The sequence below is a fragment of the Prinia subflava genome, chromosome Z (genome assembly GCF_021018805.1).
Source record: "Prinia subflava isolate CZ2003 ecotype Zambia chromosome Z, Cam_Psub_1.2, whole genome shotgun sequence".
Taxonomy (NCBI): Eukaryota; Metazoa; Chordata; class Aves; order Passeriformes; family Cisticolidae; genus Prinia; species Prinia subflava.
In genome coordinates, this window is record NC_086283.1 from 35,571,428 (window position 1) to 35,596,531 (window position 25,104).

General features: G+C 37.7%; 2 protein-coding genes across 4 annotated transcripts in view; one reads left to right on the forward strand and one right to left on the reverse strand.

Moving 5' to 3' along the window:
• The window catches only part of PCSK5 (proprotein convertase subtilisin/kexin type 5), a 225,742-nt gene that overhangs the window by 194,598 nt on the left and 6,040 nt on the right, over positions 1-25,104 (forward strand). For 2 of the 3 annotated variants that reach the window (XM_063422828.1, XM_063422829.1), the window contains exons 23-33: positions 75-272; positions 608-676; positions 9,544-9,586; positions 10,415-10,557; positions 11,658-11,858; positions 17,780-17,863; positions 18,337-18,532; positions 20,761-20,978; positions 21,965-22,201; positions 22,657-22,887; positions 24,440-24,617. In XM_063422828.1, coding sequence (XP_063278898.1) covers positions 75-272; positions 608-676; positions 9,544-9,586; positions 10,415-10,557; positions 11,658-11,858; positions 17,780-17,863; positions 18,337-18,532; positions 20,761-20,978; positions 21,965-22,201; positions 22,657-22,887; positions 24,440-24,617 — 1,798 coding nt within the window. Of the gene's footprint in view, positions 1-74; positions 273-607; positions 677-9,543; positions 9,587-10,414; positions 10,558-11,657; positions 11,859-13,485; positions 17,471-17,779; positions 17,864-18,336; positions 18,533-20,760; positions 20,979-21,964; positions 22,202-22,656; positions 22,888-24,439; positions 24,618-25,104 lie in introns of those variants that run through there. The other variant, XM_063422830.1, reaches the window with a different exon arrangement.
• ARSK (arylsulfatase family member K) overlaps positions 23,954-25,104 on the reverse strand; it is a 28,021-nt gene continuing 26,870 nt past the window's right edge. Inside the window, exon 9 of the mRNA XM_063422834.1 lies at positions 23,954-24,001. Within this exon, the coding sequence (XP_063278904.1) occupies positions 23,967-24,001 (35 nt within the window). The 3' untranslated portion in view covers positions 23,954-23,966. The remainder of the gene's footprint in view (positions 24,002-25,104) is intronic.

A 25,104-nucleotide genomic window follows, 5' to 3' on the forward strand; every position in this document is an offset into this window, starting at 1 on the left:
CTTCATGAAGCTCCTTCTTATACCCCAATTGCCCTCTGTGGCTGACAGCTTTTTCCCATTTGTTTGCCACACAGACAGAAGAGGAGTGGAACGTTTCCTGTATCATGGTGAGTGCAGAGACAACTGTCCTCCAGGTCACTACCACTTGGAGCATACCTGTGTGCCTTGCCCTGGCCACTGCGAGGTGTGCCTGAACTCCAGCCACTGCAAAAGATGTTTCAGAGGCTACTACCTTACTCAAAATGTGTGTCAGAAGCATGGTTGTAGAGAAGGTAAGCATCTTTCAGCTGGAGATAACAAATGCGCTATTCAGTTTGTTACAGAAACCTAGTTAAGCATATTAAAAAATGTCCTGAAATACAGAGTCACACCTTACCCTGAGGCCCTTAAATTCCAGCTCTGATCCCCTTCTAGTATCATATTATTGTAAAGCAAGAGTATTTTCCTCAAACTGAGTAGGCTATGCAAAAACAAATGAGAAAACACGTTTCATGAGTCTTTCTCCTTTTTTTAATTTGAATTAAGTTTATTTCCAGGAACCTTGCTGAGTACTTCCAAATGTTGCATTATCTAGAATTAACCAAAACTGATGATTTGTAAAACACAGGTGAAATGGAAGATCCTGACTCTGAAGACTGTATACCATGTTCAGATGGATGCCACAACTGCAAACAGGGTAAATATTCCCTTAATCAACCTTATTGTTATTCTTAAGGTAGGGGAAATTTAGTTCCCCCCACTCTTGTCAGTAGCTTAAGTGCATGCTGCTGAACAATTAGTCATTGGTGCAAGTGGCTTCTCACCAAGTAAATTATATTCCATAGTATATATTTTTCTGAAATAATCTTCAAAAATTTGTATTCAGCATAAATAAGAATAATTTAGCTATTAAAATTTGCAGCACTTTTATTTTTTCCTATTTGAATGTCACACTCAGGCTGAAAGATTTACTGACTTTCTGAAGCTATTAAGCTATTATCAGACACTGAATTTTACTGTAGATGTTCAAATTTTCTATGCCTCAAAACAGATCACCACCCTCTGCTTTTTCTTCAAGGATACAGACATAAGGCAGTCTTTAAATTTCATTCAAGAGTAAGGTATTGCAATAATAATGCTACTGCCCTAAAAAATTCCTTGTATGCATTTCAAGGTTGGTGCAGGCTAATCCGTCCGTCCATGTGCAGTTCCTTTGGAGAACCTTCACTCCTTTGGAGTGAAGGAGAAAAGAAAGGAAATGCACTGAGTTGAAAATGCAATCAGCAGTGTTAAATAAAAAGAGGGGATTGAGACTGAGGTGGAATCTCAGCTTCCACTTCACAATGTGCTTGCCATGTGGCTGTTGCAGCTTCCCTTGCAGTTTCAAGGGGTTCCCCTCCTACCCAAATATCCAGAGAAAGTGAGACTGTTGTAAGTTGCAGTGTGTGCAGTCGTGGGTGAATTGTAGTCCCCGTGGGGGTCTGTTAAAACAAAGGGGTGTGGCACTCTCCTTCAGGCGAGCACTGATCCTGCCTTTTCATGTTCCAGAAGTGAAAAACCTGGATGTAAAAATATGCCCTTTCCCTAAAAAATGTATCTCTCACATTCAGGGCTGCCATCCATGATAGGGACACTTTCTGGGTTTGAGTTACTGGTTCTGAAAAATTTAGTACAGCACAGGATTGGCATGCCATTGTCTGCAATAAACTCCAAACCATAACTGTCTGTCCAGCTCTTCTTCTGGAATACCTAACTTACCATAAGGATTTTCATCACATGATTCCTTCTTTTTGCCAGTTTTCTGATCTAATGCATGATGCCATAAAAAATATCCTGTGATGCTGGTTACCAGCCACTCCACCACTCCATGGGAATTCAGTCAAGCCCAAGGTTTTCCTCTGTGACTACAACTGCCCCTGTCAATATTGTGGAATGAAGAGATATTTTAACATGAATGCAACTGAGCTGTGGTCTCCTTTTGTATGGCATGTTATCCAGATTCGTGGCAGCTGCCTGCTTGGTTGAGGGGAGGAGAAGTTCGGGGGAGTGTGTGTTTCAATACATATCTTTACTGGTGCTACCAGATGTTACTTCCCTGTGCTAATATTTTCTGTGTTTTTTACAATGATTGTGACTTCAAATTATTTCTTTCTCTTCTGAAACTGCGTAGTGGCAATCAGTGTTTTGAATTAGGGAGAAATGTCATATGTATGAATAGCAATGTTTTGTAAAAAATAGTAATTTCAAGTAACTCAGAGGAAGGTTTCCTTTGTTCTGAACTTAATAGGCGTGTATAAGGAGACTGGAGGGCTGTTCATGGTCAGCTGGCATACAGATAAAGGGGCTGTACTCATTTGCTTTTTTCCTGTGAGGATCATTGGTCCCCTAAATATTAATCATCCACAATATTCACTACATACTTTCAACTTCTTGCACTCAAACTTCTGATTTAAAGGTGGGCTTTTAAGAGCTTCAAGGATTAACAGAATGGTAAAACAAAGACTAAATTAGTTTTCACTGCTGTGTAAAGTCAGAAGTATTAAGATGCCAGAGTTTATTTACAAGCATTCTGTTAAGTGTTAAGGAAAGTCTTTGGTGCTCATGATGCATATATTACTGAGAGTCAGAGATTGGTTTACTGTTAGTTCTACTTGGAAAAGAAGAACAGTAGTGGCCTAAAAGCACAATCCCAAGCAGATTTTGCTTGGGATTCTTGAAATGTATTCTTGAAACAAGGCAGAACCCATAATTTTTGACTAAAAATAAGTCAGGTAAATATGGTAGATACCTATATCTATCTATATTATATGGCACATATTTACTTGTATTTTTACTCTTAACATTCAGTGAGTTTTCAGGCATATCAACAACTTCATTCATAGATAAGTTAAATACAGTGAATGGCTTTCTCATGTCTAATCAGAAAGCTGATATATTTAGAAACTTCTGTAAAAAAACCCTTAAAATGCAAAAACTTCAATGCCTGTCTCTTACAAGAAGTTTGTTGTTTTGCGGGCCCTAGAGAAATCACGCTTCTATAAAAATAATATAAATTACTAATATTTCAAGGTAAGAAAATAAGGAATATGCTACATTTAGTTTCATATCTTTCTAGTCTTTCTACAGGCTCCCTTTTAAAATTTAAGTGGATGCTGGAGAGTCTTGCAGTCTCTTTGTCCTTTCTCTCCTTTAACATAATTGAATAATTTCTTCTAAGAACTGTAGGAAAGGTGCAGGAAAAGTTCAGAACTATGAACATATCAGGTAAAAGTGCAGCAGGGAAAAAATGGAATGTAGCAGTCATAGCAATTGGAATAAGAATTTATATAGTTCACATACTGAAAACTACTTTTTCATATTTACAACTGCAAATACATTTTGTGCATATTTATGGATCCTCAGCTGACTGAAGACCATTCTCCCATAGAAAATCACTTAGCACCTGCTCCTTCTGAAGGGCTTTAAGATCCTTCAATATAAACACTTAGAAGAAAAATAATTAACTTCTTCAGTTTATACTGAGCACAGGGTCACTTACAGAAGTTTTATTTGTTTTAAACTCTAAACATTCTAAACCAGGAGCAGCAAAATTCAAATTATTCTCTTACTGTCTGCAAATTAGAAAAGATTATGATAGTTTTCTCTTTTCTTGTAGACAGAAGTCTAGTTTTTAGGAGGGATATATAATAATATTAAAATAATTGAATTGCCTGTTTTCCTACTAGTCTTAAAGAGTTTTGCTCAAAAAATTGTTTTCACAAAGCACCAAATAATAGATTAAACCACCATCTGCAGTCTCAGGCAATGTTGTCTTGCTTTGCACATTCAGGAAAATTAATAAGATTTGATTCCTCCTGGCATGATGCCATGTGCCAGCAGAGTAGATTAAGCCTGCATGGGCAGTGTCTCTTTTTGATCAGTAGTGACTCTACATCCAGATTAAGACAGAGGTACCATACTTTTATAATGGTTTCATACTTTGCACCCCATATCGGGCATTTCAGAGAGGAAAGTTAATCCCACACAGTAAGTAACACTGCAGGTTATTCTTTATTCTAACTAAACTAGATAGTGTTTGCTTGTAAGACCTTCTGGAATCCTCAAGGAATCTAGTCAAATATGTTTGGTTTCCTTCAAGTTTCAAATGGATTTTGTTTTAAGGCACCTCTGTGGCAATATATCTTTACTGTATCAACAATGAAAGTCTAAAAGCAAAGATAGGAACTCTGAGAGAGAGAGACTTAATCAATGACAGGTAAGTCTTTGTTGTTAAAATACAAACATGCTTTCTTTTAAATTCAGGTAATCCTTTTCTTTCTGTTTCACTTCATTAATTCAGAGGCCACTCATATTTTAAGAAGGTAAAGAATCTTTAATGCTCACAGGTACCATTCCGCCTGCAGACACTGACAGGTCCTGTCCCTGATAGGGACATTGCCTTAGAAAGCGCCAATTCCCAGAAAATCTACAGCTTTGTGTACACAGCATCCAAACAATGGCTGTGCACATCAGGAGTCACCTCCCCACTTTGTCCTGTCCACACGCTCTGGGTGCATTTGGCTCTGCTTGATGCCACACGAGCCCAGTTGGCATCATTGTGCACAGCTTCCCATGTGACCTGAAAGGCAGACTCTGGCACAGGCACCAGCCAAGGCTTAAGGGTGATTTCAGTACTGAAGCTCAACTCCAGATTCTCAAAAGACTTCAAATACTTCCCTATTTCTGTGCAAGCAAATACAAGCACAATACTGGACAGACAAAGCGTCTAAGAAAGTGTGCTGGGTACATCACAAGTCCACACAGCCAAGATTATCTTTCTGATACCTCATACCTTTGGTACATCAGCTCTTATAACCCAATTTTTGGACATGCTGAGTATACTTTCTAGAGTAGTAATGAAGGATTGCTCCCACTGATGCAGAAAGATGGGAGTTGCAGTTCTTCATTACCTTTGGCCATCAGGTTTTGATTAAATTTTAATGTCTTTTTTCTGGTGGGTGCCAGTAAACATCGTGAAGTCTACAAAATTAAATCCAGTTTCTTCAACAAAAGCAGCTTTTGAAAGACAAAGTTCTGCTGCAAAAAATATTAAGGAAGAGGATTTTCTTTATGCCACTGCAGCATTTACCTTCCACCTCTCAATGTAAGTTCACTTACTTATGTATTTAGATAACTGCAGGATAGCATTCATATTTTCTCCAGACTTCTAAAACCACAATGAATTTCAGACACCTTCTTCAAAGCCAAACTTTCCTTTTTAAAAAGCCTGTGGCTATAAGCCAATACAAGAACAAGAGAAAAAATAAGGTAAAACTGTAAATTCTGAGCCACTTAAAGCAATTATTTGAAGACAATTTCGAAGTCAATAAAATTCAAGAACATAAAAATCTTGGCTCCTATTTCTTATATTTAAAATACAACATGTGGACTAAAGTGTTTTCTCAAACAACTTCAGCTCTCTCTCTAATCACATGATATACATATGCCCTTTTGCAGTTGCATAGTGAACAGACACCAATTTTGGCTACCTTTGAAGGTGACAAGTGACAAACTTCTCTGATACGTCATATCTACTGGCTTGCATAAATGCATTTCACAAGCAGAAATTGCCACACCATTAACCAATAATGCTAAGTAAACAGAAGAACCTAGTTTGCTGAGGAGGTAAATATTTGCAGCACATGGAGCTCACACAGCTGACTGATAAGCTCACAGGAATCAATGGAGGGTGGTCTTCCTCTCAGAAGTGATTGTGTAAGTCAGGGATCCTCTCGACTTGCGGTGCCAATCTTTCTGCCAGTGTGCTCCCAAGGAGCCACATTTCTTGACCCAATTCTTAATTACTTGTGGGTTCTCTTCCACGTACCTCACTCAGCCTGTGAAAGTGAAACATCTTGTGTTATGAATAGTGCTTATGGGTTCCTACAGAATACCTCATCTCCATGCAGCAAAATACAATACATACCAACTTTTGATCCATCCAAATTTCTACAGTGAGCACCATGATATGGCTTTGCAACATTTGCACTAGGACAGTTTTCAAAGGCTAACACTGAGAGTGAAGTACTCCTCAGTCGTGTACAGAGTGAAAAATTTTCATCAAAGTTATAATACTTTTCTCTTTCAAAGATACCACACAAAAGAAATTAATACTGAAGAAACAAGGAGCCACGTTCCTGAGAATAAAGGCCTGCCAAAGAGGCATTTAGGCCCAAGTGTGGCATTTAGCCTCTCTGATCTAACAAGGTAAAGCCTGAACCACTCTCAAAGGTCATCCAGAACATAAATATTTCATTTGCTTGGGTTACAAGGACTATGTGAAAAATATAAAGCTATAAAGGCTGAAAGAGAAAATAAATAATACACAAATGATCAACAAGATCCATTATACAGAGTAGGATGGAGAAACAGAGTTTATAAGGTTGTGGGAGTGAGAAGAAAAGTATTTGGAGGAGATTTAAGGAAGCGTGAGGCAGCTGAAAGACCAGCACTGTGAATAGACTCAGGCTTACAGATATAGGTTATCATTACATGATAAACGAATGAAAACTAATCTGGTTCCCATAGCAACTAAGAAAGAGAAAGGGAAACTTCATTTCTTCAAACCATCCCTGATGATGAATAGACCTTGGCTTTCAAGACAAAATTATGAAAAGGATACTTTTTTATCTCAGAGTTAATCTTTCACAAGTGGTTAGTCTTGCAGAAGGGGTTTTAGATTTGCAGATAATCAGAATTTTTTCTACTAGTTTCTGTGATGATAATATGCAATCTGTGCAGCAAAAAATGCCCAGAAAGTTTTGGAACTGTTCTCTGATTTTCAGTCCTGACATTTCAGTATAGGCAGAATGTTACATTAAAGCATATTGTCTTTCCTAGAGTGTAGGTAAAAATGAATTTCCTTGCACATTGAAGATACAAGGTGCATGTATTGAAAAAGCTTTTTTTCTTTGAATTTTTTCTTTTTCTGAGAAAGAAAAAACTACTTCCTGTGTAAAATCCAGGCTTGGGAAAAATCAGTGGAAAAGCTTAAGATATGAGACTGAACAACGAGTTCTGCAAGTACAGAATATTCCAGATTTTAGTTCAAAGTTCTCCATAGAAATAAGAGCACAGAAGAAAACTGCTGGATTAGACTAGAAATTCACCTAGTTCAGAAGCCACTGACTAAACACACCTCTAAAATTACATATACAAACAAAGCATGTATTTCCACTCCTTCAAAAATTTGCAGTTCAGAAGCTTCATGAATCAAAACAGTCAAGAAATGTTAACTGCTGAAACTTTCTGCTGGAATTACTGAAGAAAATATACATTAAAGCAAATATAATCTAAACCATCTGCAGACCAGACCTTCTTTTCAGGGAAGTTTGCTACCTCCTTGGGGCCTAAATCAGGGACCTCACCAAAAAATGAAGAGTTTAATAGAGCCTTTGAAATACTGCCTCCTATTGCTTTCACAGGGGTACCAGTGACATTTCAACAAGAAGCTCAAGGTTAAGGAAAAGAGATTTCAGGACACTGGAAAGATCAAGTGCCAGATCCTATGCATTGGCCACAATAATCCCATGCAGTTGGAATTGTTTTGGCTGGAGAAAAGGATGTTTAGGGAGAACTTCTGAGCTCTCTACCCCTGCCTGAAAGGGGGTTGTAGCCAGGTGCAGGTTGACCTCTTCTCTCAGCCAGCTAGCAACAGGATAAGAAGATGTGGGTTTTGTCTGCACATGAAGAGGTTTAAGTTGGAAATTAAGAAGAATTTCTTCATAGAAATGGCGTTTAGACCTAATGGAATAGCCGGGGAGGTGGTAGTGTAACTGTCCCTGGAAGTGTTTGTGGAAAGACTGGACATGGCACCTAGTGCCATGGACTAGTTGACAGAGTGTTTGGTAAGAAGTTGAGCTCGCTGATCTCAGAGGTCTTTTCCAAACGAATTGATTCCATGATTCCTTGATTCAGGAAAGAAGGTAGTGTTCTCTTCAATTCTTCCAGAAATTAAGAGCCCAGTCTCTCTTAGTGGTCTTCCAGAAAAAACACAGCTGGATAAACACATCATGGGATAGGTGAACAACTGGCTCATGGGTCAGGCCCGAAGGGTGAGTCAATGTGGTGACATCAGACTGGTGACCTGCCACCAGTGGGGTTCCACAGGGTTCCATCCTTGGCCCTCTGCTCTTCAACATCTCCATAAATGACCAGGACTGGAAGGGATAGTAAGCAAGTCTGCAGATGATACAAAACTGGGAGGAGCTGTTGCATTTATCAGAGGGAAGTCCTGCAGAGAGATTTCGACAAATTAGACAACTGGGCAATCACCAACCATGTGAAGCTCAAAAAGGGAAATTTCTGCACTGGTGCAGCCCCCACCCCCCCAGCTTGAGGGCTGTGTGAGGTTTGGGCACCACAATACAAAAAAGACATTAAGCTATTAGAGAGCATCCAAAGGAGGGCCACAAGGATGGTGAAGGATCTGGAGGGGAGGCTTTATGAGGAGCAGCTGAAGTAATTTGGCTTATTAAAGCTAAAGAGGAGGAGACTGAGGGGAGACCTGACTACAGCCTACAGGTTCTTCATGAGGAGAAGAGGAGAGTCAGACCTTGACCTCTTTTCTGGGGTGACCAGTAACCAGTGATCACAGCACCAAGCCTGACGGAGTTCAGGAAGTGCTTGCACAACACTCTGAGGCACTGTGAGGGTGTGACTCCTGGGGAAGGTGCTGTGCAGGGCCAGGATTGGACCCACTGATCCTTCTGAGTCCCTTCCAATTCAGAATATTCTGTGATTCTGTAACTCTCTTTATAAATATATTCACCCAGGTTGTTTAATTTCCTTCCATCCTGCTGCTTCTGGGATATTTGGTTAGGGTGAAAGAAACAGTGAGTAGAAGATAACAGAAGGAAGGTTATAAAAAAAATATTCTTCATTTTTGGAGTCAAATCTATAATCTTAAGAGTTTTAAAAGCTGTATAACACTTTTTCTGTTCATTCAATAAATGTTTTGAGTACAAAAATTAGTTTTCTGGTAGGAAAATTTACCCAAAAGACTTGCACCACCACCTCTTCCACCATTACCCTCTCTCCAAATATAGAAACAGTCTTGTCTTGAAATTTAAACCGATTACTTAGAGGTCTGAAAAGTATGCTTTTAGAGGTGTCAAAAGTTTTTAACTTATCTTTGCAACAAATAAAGAAATGGAATGAAATTATTGTTTCAGGTAACTTGCAGTCTCCTTTTAACAGTTTATTTGACCCAACCTAAGCCCCTGTGAACGTTCTGCTTTTCAGATCATCACTTCCTAAGGATTTAGTTCCTTCCAGGTACCTGGATTATGCTGAGGACTGAAAAGCCACAGATTACTATGAAAATACAGTCCAGGATCTGATTGTGGAAGATTTCATCTCAAAACAAATAGGAACAGAGATTCAGAGACAATTATGTTCTTTCCATAGCTGTAATTATTTTAGAGTAAGAAAAATTAGCATACAATTGGTGTAGCAAAAGTTCTTCTTGGCATTCTGGTTTTTACTCTGAAAATTATTTACATAATTTTATATCTTTAATTTCAGATGATCCAAGAATCTGTATAACATGCATTCAAAACTATTACATGTAAGTATAGCTGTATATATATAGCTCTTCATGACTACACATTTTTCTGTAGCAAAAAATATTCTCCTTACTACATAGATCTGTGCCGTATATGTGGTCTCATCCTTTAAACTGCTTGTCTGAAGAACAGTAAATGGGAAAAAGACTTGGGAAATGTTGGAAAATTAGCCAATAATTCAGTATTAAGACATGCTAAAATTTATGGACTGGTGGGAACCTTCGCATATCAGAAGAGAGGAATATAGAACAAAAAGTGTCAAAAAGTTATACAGTGCATATGGATTTGGAACAAATATGCTTTTAGTGTGTTGTGTCTTGTTCTGGTATTTGAAGTTCATAAGACTTATAAATTTATGGAGTTTATGCAAAGGAATAAAAAGTTTATTCAACACTTAAATTAAATGGAGGAAAAAAGAATATTACTGCTTTTCAAAGAGAGTATTTATACATCTCTGTAAAAATTGGAAAAGAAAATATTGAATATATTGACACCATAAACAAAGGCACTGGATTATATGTTTTTACAAGCAATCAGCTCTTTACAATCATGATATAATTATTTTAATTAAGTATGTCTTCAAGTTTCTGCCTATCTTAAAAAAATAAAATAAAATTAATCATACTTAAGAATTCCAAGATTAAGAAACATGACTTTTCTAGTTGAATAAATGAAATAACCACAAATATACATTGAATCCTCATTACAGGAATAATTTCTGTTTATTATGCTGATCATGCTTTATCATTACTATTCCTAGAAACACTTAGAAAACAAACTCAATGACCTTCAAAAGAAACTTACTAATGATGTTCTACTTTATCTTACAGGTATAAGCAGCATTGCTATAAATATTGTCCAGAAAATACCTACAGAGATGAAAGTTCTTGGCAGTGTAGAGACTGTCCTAGCAACTGTGATAGCTGTGACGAGGATGGGTGTCACTCATGTGAGAAAGGCTTTTATCTCTCAGGTAAGCAAAGTACAAAGAATGGCATAATACACAAAAATATTTTAGATTTTTCTTTACAAAAATACTCTGGATTCAAACTCTCAAATTCATAAATCTGTTCTATGTCAGACAGTGGAGGCTGAAGAGAGTTAACCCTTTGCAGAATCAGACATTTCCATTAATGCAAGGTGGTTATGTTACCCAGTAGAGTAATTTGGTTCAAAAGGTCTATTCAGGCACATAAAAAATATTTGTATTTGATTCAGATGTTGTGAAAGGAGGGTTTTTTAACTACAGAAATAAATTTAAATGTTTCCTTACTATTTGCAAGTCCAGTTTTACTTTGACTCTTAAACACTCTGAAAAGGGCTCAGTTAAAACCACTAAATTCCACACTAGATTCACACAAGGCATCTTCTAGCTTTTTAAAGAAGCAATAAATCAGACAGATCTGGTTCAGACATGGTGCCAAAAAAGAATCACAGGAATTCCTGAGGTTATAGTATTCTCTTGCCCTGGCTGTTGAAAGTGCTCAGTAGCGGCATCACACTCATGGAGAACTCTATGGTTGCAACCAGAGTGAGCTGTGGATCTATGATTTTTTAACTGAAATTAGACAAAACTCAAAAAGCCATAAGTGCTACAACTTCCAGAGGTTTTGATGAGGTATGCCAAACCTTAATCTGAATCAGATTTAAACTTGAAATATTCAGCAGAATCTAGAGATGGTATAAATCTGCATATGTCTAGAATTTGCATATATCTAAAAATCTTAGAGGAATCTAGTCTTTAATGTTTTATTGAAACGGTATAATTGTTAGGACTCAACCATAACACTTTTACCCAGGCATGGACTTCCAATAGATTTGTGTGTACTAATGTTGACTATATTGATTAAAGCCAAGTTAGAGGCAAATTTAATTGCAGATTGGTTTGAAATTGGTGAAGTTTCTCATATGCAACTGAACTGAATTTATATTTCATATTAAAAAATTAGAGGTTTTTATAGGTGCAAAATGTTTCATGTGTCTTACACACTGGGTTTTTTCTTAAACAGTTTCTGCTGGAGACAGAGGGATGGGCAGGGGTCATTATGCTTCCAGGCTCTGTTTCTGTTGCAGATGGCACCTGTGTGAGTGAGTGTGGAGACGGCTTCTTCGCTGATGTTGTCTCTCGAGAATGCGAGCCTTGCCACAGGAGCTGTGTGACCTGTGTTGGGTACAGTTACAAGAACTGTACTGGGTGCAAAAACAGTTTCCAACTATCTCATGGGCAGTGCCTGAACCCAGGAAATTCTCTGCCAGCTGGGAAGTTCCGGAGTGGTAAGTTGAAACAGATGTTGTAATCTTTTTTCTGCTTCTCTGAAGATTACTACAAATTTAGAGAGAGTACAGCAAGATCTTGCAGATTGCTAGAAACTGCACTTTTGTCATTTTAGAAGTGTATTGACCAAACCCATTGGTTCCACACACTGAAATTGATTTTCCTGCAAATAGTATAACTTTCCAATGTCAGAGTTTCTTAGCTATCTTATCTGAATAAAGAGTAAAAATGTAATTGACAAAAAAAGATAAAAATATGAAAAAGATAAAAGATGTGTAATAGATTGAGGTACTGGGTGTTCCTTATCTAAAGTACTGGGTGCCTTATAGATTAGGTTTTAGACCAGCTTTGTGGCTAATTGTTCCCTCCAGAGAAGTCAATATAAGTTGGAGGAAATAGACGATAATATAGTATGCGACTATGTGTGTGTGTGATGTGAAAAAAAAAAGCTATCCTCTCTCTTCTTTCCTTTCTCTGTGTAGACATTCACTGTTTTCTGAGAGACCAAATATGGGCTGTAGGGCTACATTCTGACATTCTGGTTCTGCACTGGCCATTTCCACAACTTTCACAAAATAATTACTTTTTTCTTGGTGGTCTCATCCATAGCATGAGGGAAACAATTCTCTATTCCAAAAAAGTTTTCAAAAACCCAAAAGCTTTCAAAAACCCAAAAACTATTTGGAATGAAAACACCTTTATTCAGAGTTGTTGAGAGGAATGCTGTAATAATTTAAAATATTATTTTCCTTCCTATCCATCTTCAAATGCAAGCTACTACTGTCACAAATTTCTAATTAAAAAAAGCTTTAAATGAAGAGGGCATATAGAGACTATTTGTCATTCCCATTATCTCAATATATAAATAATATATAAACATAAACATATTGAATGTTTATGTTACAAAATGAAGCTGTGCCACTGGAAAAAAGGGACTTTCAAATTTTATAATGGAACAGTAGCAGAATCTATTATAAGGCTTAGTTATTTACATCTTTAAGAACACACAAAAAGTATCTGAACAGGGACGTTTGATGAATGGAGCAAAAGACCAGATTGAAAGCTGTATTTTTGAATCAAGTAAGCATATACTTCTGCTTCCTATGTTTTCATTTGAATTAAACACATCCAAGAATGAAAATCCTTAGATCAATATGATCTTGTATTAGAAATTAAAATATAATAATTAATACTTCCAGAAAAAATATTTACTATTTCAATTAATTGTTGATCTATCTGTTGGAGAAATTATGTATCAAAAAGAATAATCTTACTTCATTTCAAAAAATATCAGGGAGACATACAAATAAGACTATTAATAGAGAGTTGATCTTCTACATGCATTTACTTGCATTTATCACACAGAAGAAAGTTTGGGGTTTTTTTCAATTTAAGACTACATCTATATCAGTGCTATGAAAAGATCACATCTGTAGTCTGGTCTATCTATTGATTATCTCTTTCTCACACTGTTAAACACAGTGACTTCTTGTCAACTCTTTTCTTTTGAGCAGACATCTGATTCAGTTCTGCACAGATGAACATTCCTTTCCTGGGAAACTGCCTTCTCTCTGTCTTGCATATCATTTTTCTTTCCTTCCAGTAGTAAAAATGTATCTGTCTTAGGGACCTTTCAGACTGAAAGATACATCTCACTCAGAGCTGTACTGGCCTGAACTTTAATGACTGCTCCAAAGACACAGGATTCCTGCTGCAGCTGGTGATGGGACCCCAGGGAACACAGCTGGTGGCTGTACAGCTCCTCTTGGACAGACCTGCCGGGATACCTTCACTGTGGCAGCTGCTGTACCATGTAACTGCTGGGAACGTGATGTGAGCTGGTGATGTCCTGAGCCTTTTTCCTCCAGGCTTCCAAGTAGAAATAATCTTCAAGTCAAAATGTAATGGAGTTGCCATGGTGTTTATTGAAGTTACATCCTTTAGTAACTACATTTATTGACATTTTCTGAAGTTTTTTATTCAGGTAGTGTAGGGTCATACAGTTCACAGAAAAATAATTTCCATTGTTTAAAAAACAACACAATCTGAATGGCTGCTTTTTGCTTAGAATGCTACTCATTCATTTCTTTTGATGACTTCATGCAAGGGGCAGAGTTAAGTATAGCTGTTAAGCTGACTTCATGCAAGTCAGCTGAGTTAAGATTTCCAGCTGTACTGTCCATATTGGAAATTCTTGTTGCACGCTAAAGATCCTTAACAAAAGATAGAACTCAGGAAGCCAGAACGAAAACACATTTAGCTCTAGCAAAGCATCACACTGCTAAAGTTGTTCCTGGTTAGAGACTGCAGTCCATTTCGCACCCTGATAACATTTTAACATACATGGATCATTTTAAAAGGGAAAAAAGAAAGCAAAGCAAGCAAACAAAAACTTTCTGTGTTTCACAATCTGTCACAATTATTTTCATCGTTATCAAAAGCTTTCTTAAAACCAATAAAATTTTTCTCCTGTCAATATTTTAATTGGAAAATTCAAATGCTTATATTTGACTGAAAGGTAAATGTTGTTTCTGTTGTCAGCAGAAGCCTAATTGCTTGTGTGCATTCCCCTCTGGTGGCAAATAGTAACTATTACAAAAACCAGGACATACTGCAAAAGGGAAACAGAAAAAACCTACTTCACAAAACAAAAATCTTTATTTTGCATGGCAAGGTTTCAAACATTTAGAAAGAATGAGCTCCTTTAAATATTCTTCAGCAATAGTTAACAACTTCTCTGCTTAACTTCACCTGATCTTCACTCAAAAACCGCAAAAGAAACAAGCTCTACAAAAATAATGTTAGAATAATTGAAAACTTTTTAACAGCCAACTTTTCTGGCGTATTTCTTATATTCTTACAGTGAACATTAAGGACACTTCTTAATGTTTCCTTAAATATTGAAGAGTAATGAAAAACATGAAGCTAAGGAGTAGTGTCTCCAAAAAACCCTTTGATAGTGAACCTCCAAAAAGTAACCAATTATCTATTTAAGGATTATTTGCATAAGAGAAGTCAAAATGGTTATGTGGTACATACTTTAAAAAACACTCGAACTTCCCTCTGCAATCAGTGGCAATTGATTGCAGAGTCTTTTTAGCAGAACATATTGTAACATGAAATACAGAAAAAAATGGTATTCCAGTAGGGCAAAAAGAGACGTACAAATTATGTCAGCAAGAGTCAGTGTTAGTGTGGGAGGATTTACTGGACCCTTAGAGTTTGTCTGTCAGCATCCCAGGAGAGACCTTTGTGCCTGACCACTCCATCAGTGTCCCCTTGGGGCAACTCTTCACTGAGCAGTCCTGCTGGACTCGAGGCTGGTTCCACTGACTCAGCCAGGGAGACCCCTGAGCACATCTTCCTCTTTCCTAGAGTGTGTTACTCACTGCCAGCCACTGCTGTGCCCATGCAGGACACGCACTGACAGTTCATGGAGTAACTCTCACTGTCAATGAAAAATTGTGACAGCTTAAGGTTCAAAGGCTGTCAGTGATAGCGTCTGACTGAAAAAATGTATTCAAAGTAATACACAGACAAGCTCTAGTCCCCAGTAAAATGTTGGGCCTGAAGAGAACATGATTCTTACCCAACAGGTGTCCCTTTGGGGAAGAAGAGAGGTTCAGCCCATCAACAGATCCCAGCAGTTATGAGGGACTCTTCCCTTCCTTTTCCCCCACTGTCAACTTACTTTTGGACAGTTTCTCTGTGTTTAGATGCAGCTTGAGTGACTCTAGTCATGCATGCCTTTGTTACTGATTGGTGTATGATTCTCTCATTTCACTTTTAAAGATACAGCTATATCTGGAGCAATTTTACGTTGTGCCAGTTGCCAAGAAGAGTAGTACCACAGGCTTTCATTATCCTGTACAAGTTGTATTCTCAAGTAGTACTGGCAAAGACTGACTAACTATGTCCTTGCTGAACGACCTACTGTTAAACACCCAGGCTGTCATATGCTGTGCTCTCCACGGATCGTTACACTGAAACTCTTTTGTACTTCCATGAGTTTTTGAGGCTTCTCAGCTAACGATAGTGTCAGATGTGGTTATTACATACTGTTATGGACCATCCCCAGTCACACTGAATGTGGACCTAATTTCTCTTGTTCATACTCTCTTATTCATGTCTTTATTATTATTCTCTCTTCTTCCCCCCGGTATGGTATGTATCTACACACTTTTCATCTGCTTAGTACAATGGCCATCATTTCACCTTGTGGGAAAGGGCTTTATATAAGTTTCTTGCTCTCTTCCTTTGTCTTTATACTTGAAGCATTTGTTTCCATGGTTCTCATTCAGTATTTCAGTATTTTAAGCTATCTTGCCATAACAGGCAGAACAAAAAAATTTAGTGATATGCTGCATTTGGCTAATCATTACTATCATCAATCAACCTACAGAAATCATACATATTTAACTGGCAGGATGAGCTCAGTGTGCTAAATGAGGTGCATAGCTCAACCTATGAGTAATTTTTGGTTTTGTCTTTATTTTCTATTTTCAGAAAAATCACAAAGCTTCTGTGTGTTGTCTGTTGGTCCATAATTATTTTCTCATTAGACATACCTTTAGCCATTCTTGTAGTTTCCTTGTATCAAAATACAAAGCTGCATGCTGGGTACATAGTCACATTGCACAGCAGTCTTTTTTCTGTTAGGTATGATGTTCCAATGTCCTTGTCATTTTATAACTGATGGTTCTGCAAAGTGTAATAAAAATCTGCTTTTCCCTAGTCATAAGAACTCCATTTGACACTCATTAGGCTGTCTTTTGGAGGGAAACAGCAGGAAGTAGTACTTTTAGGGAGAACTATTTAATAAGTGTTATTCCCAGGAGGGCCAAGTGTGTGCTGGGATGCTTTAAGTGCAGCACTCACAAATGGTCAGAGAAGGGATTGTCCTGCTCTTCTCTGCACTGATGCAGCCTGAGTTTGAAGACTGTGTGTGGATTTGGGCACCACAGTATGGAAAAGACAATAAGCTATTAGAAAACATTCAAAGGTGGGCCATGAGGATGGTGAAGAGTCTTGAAGGAAAGCTTTACAGGAAGAGACTGAGGTCATCTGGGTTTGCTCAGCTTAAAGCAGAGGAGGCTTCATTGTGGTTTTCAACATTCTCACAAGGAGAAGTGGAGCAGCAGGTATGGATCTCTTCACTCGTGATCAGTGACAAGACTCAAGAAAAAGGCATGAAACTTAGTCAGGGGAGGTTTACACTGGACACTGGGAAAGATTTTTCACCCAGAGCGTGATTGAGTTCTGGAACATGCTCTCCAGGGAAATGGACACAGCACCAAGCCTGACAAAAGTTCAAGAAACATTTGGACACTGCTCTCAGCTTATGGCATATCCGGCACAGGACCAGAAGTTGGACTTGGATGATACGATGCTCCCTTCCAAAGCAACACATTCTATGATTATATGATTTCTCCTTCTGACTCAGAACTTTTAGGTCACAGGGTAATGTGTTCTACAGCAATTTCATTCAAAATATCCATGAACTATCTCATTAAACCAAGTCCCCAAATATACATACTTTCCAGATGTTTCTATTTGCAATCTATTAGTACAACATATCTGTATTTGGATTTGGAGCACTACACTGAAAGTAAGATTACTGGGATACTTATAAAATTAGTAACATTATTGTTGTTCTATTTGTGACGAGCAGTCCAGAACAATGCCTCAGAGAATGTAAGGAAAACATCCATAATTTCCTTTATTACAACTCATAACTTACCATTTAGGAGAGAGGTGTCAAGCACAATCATTAAGTTCTTCAACTTTATGAATTCCAGAAATTCAGAGATGCATTTTCAAAACACGTTAGAAAAAGCCATACAGAGTGTCCCTTCTAAATGGAGGAAAAATTAAGAAAACTAGCTGGTAAGAAAAGGAACTTTTTTCCCTTTCTTCTCAGATGGAAATAGAAGATTGCTCTCCTGTGACTCTTCATGTATGACCTGTGAGAAATATGCTGATGTGTGTACTGCATGTCCAGAAGGTAACATTTCAGCTTCCTTGGATAAGTTTGCAAGTGGCTATAATATTTTGTATCCTACATGCTTCCAGAGAATGTTTTTGTCAGTGATCACTACCAAGTCCCTTAACAGCTTAAAGGGCAATCAGACAATCAACAGTTGAATTCAGGCAACATGGCATGGCCTTAGCAATATAGGTTAAAATATTGTCATGTTAATGGTGTTCCTTTTCTTTCCTTTCCATTAAATTTTGTAGATATCATGCAGGAATTACTGAACAGGGATTTCTTCAGTGAGACATACTAGATAATCTGATGATTCCTTCCATCTGTCAATGTCAGTGAAGTCTAAGCAAAATATTTTGGGAAATGTCGTAAATAAAGCATGTTTTATTCATCCTTTTAAGAATAAAAGTTGAATTTTGAGACCTTTAAAGCTTTTTTAAAAATATATTTCTAATTTATGCCTTTACTCCCCTGGGTTGTTCTTCCGCCAGGAAAATTTCTTATCGACCATACTTGTGTTTCTCTGTGCCCTCCAAAATATTTTGGCAATGTTGCAACTGCAAAGTGTGAGATGTGCAGGGATGACTGTGAGGTGTGCTCTGACCAGTGGCACTGTCAGAAGTGTCAGGCTGAACAGAACCAGCTGCTCTTCCTCCACAAAGGCAAATGTTTACAGGAGTGCCCTGAGTAAGTAACCCCTCTAATATGATCCCAGATTTTTTCTCGTGTTCTTTCTCTTTAAAGTTCAGATCCATTATTAAACTTTCAAGGAAGACCTTAATGTAACACAAGTTACCAGAAACTAAGGTAAATGTAGTTTTCAGACTACCTGAATGAATAGTATTTTCTTTTGGTTAGAGAAAAAGTGAAAAAATCAAAAGTGAAGGTAAGACTTTAAATCCTATGAAAGATGGAACAGCTCTCAATGACATAACTAGGAACATGGTACTTCATGGTAAATGATAATAAAAGTTCTAGACATTCTCCAGTTTGTTCCTTCCTCCAAGCAGTACAGAGCAGAGATATAAACTCAGGCAGTGAACACATTAGAGTCCTGATATGTAAATACAACGCTTAACAATGTGTGTTTCTCTCTTTAGCTCATGTTCATTTTTATATATTTTTATATATTTTTATATATTTTTATATGTGGAATTTTTAAAAATCCCATTTAATTACAGTGGATACTAGATCAGACACATGAGTGGATCAGGTTCTCTCTTTTCTATGTTTTTTTCATCAGCATTCATCTTATGTATATATACATAAAACCAGTGCTATGCAGAAAGCCTTGGCTGGTTAACCTTTTTTCTTCAGAAAAATGTAAAGCTCCTGCTTTTCTTGCCATCTTTCTTCCACTGCCTTCTTGGTAATTTTGTCAAATAAGTCAATGAGGGCCAGTGGAACAGGTTCTCTTCTGTGAAATGTCACAGTGAGGGCAAGGTAATTGCAATAAAGCCTACTCTAGTCCAGCAACAACTTTTAATATTAGAAACTGAAGCATACAACCATTAATTGTGTTTTGACATTAATATGTCTCTCATCAATACTAATTTCCCAGTTATCCCGCTCAGAGTCAGTACAACAAAACTAAAACTTTTTATGTAGCATTAGTCATTTCAGATGTTATTATCCCCCTTTTTTCCCCAAATTCAAGACTGTAAATAATGGCTTCCCATCACTGAGCAAAATTCACAGGGTTTAAACTCCAGTTTCACACTATGTGGTAAAGTTCCTGAGACACAACTACTGTCCATTGGAGCAAAAAATGAGACTCTTTATTAAGAGAGTTTGCTTAGGTTTTGAGACATGCTTTTAAGGGATAAAAAGGGACAAAAATGTTTGATTTACTGCACAATTAATTCCTGACAGAGGAATTTTGAAAGTCTGGGCTGACCAAGTACTCAACATTGGAACAAGAAAAGATGACAGGACTGTGAGAAGTAGTTGCAGGACCTTGACAAAAGTTGGAAGATAAGAAAAGATGAGAATATGTGGCAGGCATGGCTCCTTCTACCTTTTCTCTAACCTTGTTCCTAATGCATCTCCCCAGCCTTTCTTTGGAAAGATCATGTCCAAGAAGGGAAGGAGAAACATCCCTTTTTAAGGAGTAATGAATTTGTTAATGTAAAGTACATATTCTGGGAGTACTTTCTGTCTCAACTTCCTCTTTAGTTTTCTGTGGATTAGCAATCATCTCAAAATGTTGACTTACCCATCCTTTAACCTTGTAACAATTTGATTTTGAGAGTGTAGGTAGATTGAATTCAACATCTCCTCTACGCACCTTCATCTGAAGCAGAGGCAAAGATTTTTTCTGTACTTAGGACTAGTCCTCACAGCTGTGGCTGTTCAGATTTGCTCTCACACCACAGATACCAGCAAAATGTACTCCCTCTTTGCTATCTCTAGCCTGCTCTCACTACGGGAAGGTATTATGTAAATATCTTTTTTGTGTGTTTTTTTTTCAATCTCATTCTTCCCTTATTCTTCCAAGCCTTCACATTTCCAGAGTCATCTCTTTGCTTTCTCCTCTCTAGAGCCACTGAGGTTACCCTTCTCCTTCTTTCCTTGATACCCGTATTGCAGGTCAGCTGCACACACTAGAGATTGTATGTTTCCCCAAATGTTATATATCTTTGTATCTTATGTAAGGGGGAAATAAAGACCTAGAAGTTCAACATAACTTAGACAGCGGGTACAAAAAGAAAGGAAAGCCCTTCACATAGCACTAACCATGTACATTTTCTGCTTTTAGACACAGGGGATGTTAAGGAAGATGGGCAAAAAAATATGTGAGAAATATTTTTGATCTAGCAAAGTGTGTGTCCTGGGACAGTCTCATTTAGAGTTCTAATTCTCACAGCATGGAGTGACCAGCAGCTTGCTTTGTGTTGTTTTTTTTCATTCCATAGGGGATATTTTAATGATTCTGAGACTTGCAAGGAATGCAGTGGATCCTGTAAGACATGCACGGGAAGCGCAACCCAATGCTTGTCCTGTAAAAGTCCTTTGCTTCTGGAGCACTGGGAATGTAAATCTGCTTGTTCAGAGAAGCATTTTGTCTCTGAAGGAATCTGCAAACATTGCCCTGAAATGTGCCAGGAATGTATTCATGATGAAATATGCACAGGTATTACAAGGAACTGCTGTTGTGTTCAATAAAATCCACCTGAACCCATCTGGAGAGAGACTGACAGAAAACCGAATCTGAATTCAGTAATGTGCAAAAAAAAAAGTGATGTGTATATCTTTGTTATTCTCTGAAATAGATTATGATGGGACTAAATTAATCTGTGAAGATTTCACATGATTTTGCCTGGTCCTGTAGTTCTTCAGAGATTCCTGCTGGTTTGATTTTATTTTTGATCTAGTGTATCAAAAAAACTTGGATATGTGCACCAACGTGAAATACAGAATGTTTTTTCCTAGCTTAGTTGAATTTCACACCCCTTTACCATTTCTGCAAATGACCACTCCTGTTAGAAAAAGAAATCCTTGTAGACTAAGATATAAGGAAAGCCTTTGGTACCCAAATGAGGCTAAATGCCTGCTCCAAAAATTTCCTCCCCAAAATATTAAGGATAGTTAATATTTTGCAAGCCATTCTGGAAACATAAACATGGATGAAATAAAAACCAAGAATCAACCAATCAAACCACAAACAAACATATTAAGCCTAATACTCAAAATAGCAACTTTCTCACAGCTCTAGGCAAAGACAAACATTTAGGTCAATATACTCCAGCTAAACTCATATTTCAATAATAAACGAAACAAAACTTCAGATATGTACATCCCTGATTTTGCAGGAAGTTCATAGTGCAGAAAAATGTCAGAAAAAACACCACTATACATTAGTGTCAAACGTCTTGGTTAATATCACCAAAGTTGAGCAAGTGACTTTTTTCCAGTTTCTTGCTGTAACACAGATGATATACCATTATGAGGGTTGGGCCAATGGTTTGAAAGAGGAAGTCCTACCTTCTCAAGGTGTTCTGATGACTTCTGTAATGACAGACAATCCAGAATTTAATGTTTCCTAGGACTTACCTTCTCTTGCACTCAGGTCAGAATTTGCTGCCCATTTGCTTACCTATGTTCTGCTGTCCCCTGTAGAGTGTATGGACGAGTTTTTCCTGCATGAAGGGAAGTGTGTGCAGGAATGCCCTTCACACTTCTACCCTGAAGACAAGCACTGCTTTCCCTGCCATGCTGACTGTAACGACTGCAATGGGCCGGATTCTGATGACTGCACAGCATGCACTTTCAGCTTGTTTGTCCTCTACAATGGCATGTGTTTTGAAGAGTGCCCTGAGGGGAGTTACTATGAAGAAGCCACCCAAGACTGCCAAGGTTGGCAGCTGTTGTTTTCTTCAGAAGAATACTGAGATACAAGTGGGTCTGTTTAAAGGTCACCCCCTAAGGGCCTCTGTGTGAGCTAATGCTGTTACCAGTGTCTTGAACAAGATAGCTAATGCAGAAAAATAATCAGGTTTACTGTAGAATAACAAAAATTGAAGAAAGCAGAGAGGGAGGTAGCTAGGATACATATATTTATTATTACAGGCAACCACTGCAGTAAAATGCTGAGAATGGCTGCAGAATTAATGAGAATTCCTGGAGACTCTACTCACTGTTGCAAAAGCAGTGTCAATGCAAGTGAAAACCTAAGGAACTACTTGCATAAGATTGAAAATTACTTCCCTCAGGCTGTCATCCTGAGATTACAGCAGCCCCTTCAAAAATTAAAGCTATAATTCTAACACACATTCAGAAATGGTGAAATTCCTACTGTTTGTCCTTTTCAGAATGCAACAGGACATGCCAGACTTGTTCTTCTTCCAGTGCCTGCCTAACTTGCAGAAATGGATGGATACTGAACCATGATGGGCACTGTGTGTTGTCTGGATACTGCTCTCCCACTGAATACTACATTGAGGAAATTCAGGCCTGCAAATCTTGCCACAAGAAATGCTTCCACTGCTCAGGACCCACTGAACACCAGTGTCTTAGCTGTGTAAATAACCAATACCTTCTCAGTAAGTGTCTCTCTCCTGCCTCTAGATTTCATTCTACACTGAAAGCATGGAATAGACAAGTTTTCATCCCATTTGCAAAGCATTTGGGCCGCATCAACCAATCTAAATAATGTAAGGAGGAAATGACCAAGTAGTTAAATTATGCAGAGATAATTTCTTCATCAGTGCTATGTGGAACTCTGTGAGGCACGGCTTGCCACTCACTGGGGCAAATGCAGGATTTCTAAATAGCAACAAACACCGTGACTGAACGAAACACTCAATATGTTTAATTTACTTGGTATGTACTCTTCCTATTGTTCCTTACAAGGACTTTAAAAGAGGGGTATAATTAGGTTTGTTGTTGCTGCTGTAGTGTAGCCATAAAATATGCACATTTTCATGTTGGCTTGTTTAATCCCTGCAGTAATCTGATGAGCAAAGGAATACTTAAACACCTGCTAAAAGGGATCACTAAGTCAGCATCTAGTGGGTGGCTATGGGGCAAAATTACTTTCCTGACTTTGGAGCAAAGAGTAGGTTTAAGACTATACAGTCGCAGAAACAAATAGGAAAAATTATAAAATCCCCACACCAAAACATTTCTTCTCTGCATATTTTTCTAAAAGCAAACAAAAAATTTAGATAATCATTGGGAGAAAAAAATATTAAATAATCCTTCATGCAGGAAAGAGCTAAAAAATAGTTTAAATTAGAAGTCTTTTGAGTCCAATTCTGATGCAGATTTTACATTCCTATACTTCTGAAGCCTTGTATCAGACTTTTTTTAGCAACACACCCAGCTGTTTTGCACCATTACAACTGGTAAAGCTGATGGACAAATGCAAATAAACATACTAGAACTGAGATAAAAATGCAAAACAACTGAAACTTGAAAGCATCTTCCTTTGCCCAACTGCAACCCAAGCAGCAAAATTATCAAGACAAATATGTAATAAGCACAAGTAACATGTCATTTACTACTTTATTAGCTTCATGCACTTGCAGCTAATTACAATACTACTAACTTCTCATTCAGGATTCTTACTAAAACAACTGCAATTTCACTGAAAAAAGTGTGACTTACCTGGCTTGCAGTATTAAAGACATTTAATTCCATAACATAAAGCAGAAGCTGCAGACAAGGGTAAAGACCAGTAAACAAATGTCATTAAATCTCAAATTTACTATCAGATTCATCATCTAGACAGAATGTAATTAGATTGATTCTTAGAGTGAAATCTAGGGAAAACAGCAATGCAGATAAAAGCTTGTCTTACAGCTTTTGATTATTCTGTGGAAATCAGATCTGCTGCTCATTATTATACAACTTTATTTTTCACAGAGATAAAAACTCACCTGTCCTAAAGAGCTTGCTAATATGCATAAAACATAGACATGAGGACTTACGAATCGACAAGAATCAAAAAAATAAGTACACTGGGTTTTCCTGTTCTGATACGTTATCTATCACCACTTCTTGCTGATAGTTTGCTCTAGTACAGCTGCATGAGATGTTTTATTGTAGCAAATATTGAATATGATGTGTTATTTTGTATTGTTGTCTCTGCAGACAAAACCTGTGTTGAAACATGCCCAGATGGACATTATGCTGACAGTACAGAGGGGCAATGTTCTGCATGCCACAGGACCTGTGACACTTGCACTGGAAAACACAGCTCGCAGTGCCTTTCCTGCAAACCGGGTTGGTACAGACAAGGAAAAGGATGTGTGACCCAATGTCCAGCAGGGTAAGACCCAAGACCTTTTGCTAAGGTCTGCATCACAGAGAGAGCTTTGAGAAATTAGATCACTGCAGCATTCCACTTCAGCATGAAATAGAACTGAATTTTGTTTTCAGGAGAAAATTTCTTGTACTTTCACAGTACACTAGTGGTGGGAAACCTCCCTTCACACTGGAAAACTCCAAAATTGGTGCCCAGATGAGAACTCTTTAGATGTGGTAAGCAGACGTGCTTACACTCAGAGGATGCTCTTGGCTATCTCTATACAGAACAGTGTGAACCAGAACAAGTAGACTGAGTTATATGTCAGTCAGCCTGAGCACAGGCAGACGAGCATCCTACCACCACTGTGCCCTCCACTTAACATGAAGTTTGGATAAGATTACTTTTGTTTTTGTGTTGAGTTAATGCTTATAGTGATAATAATAATAAAAAAAAAACAATTAAAACAACTTTGAACTGAGCATTCATAATTCTAGAGAAAAACTTTATA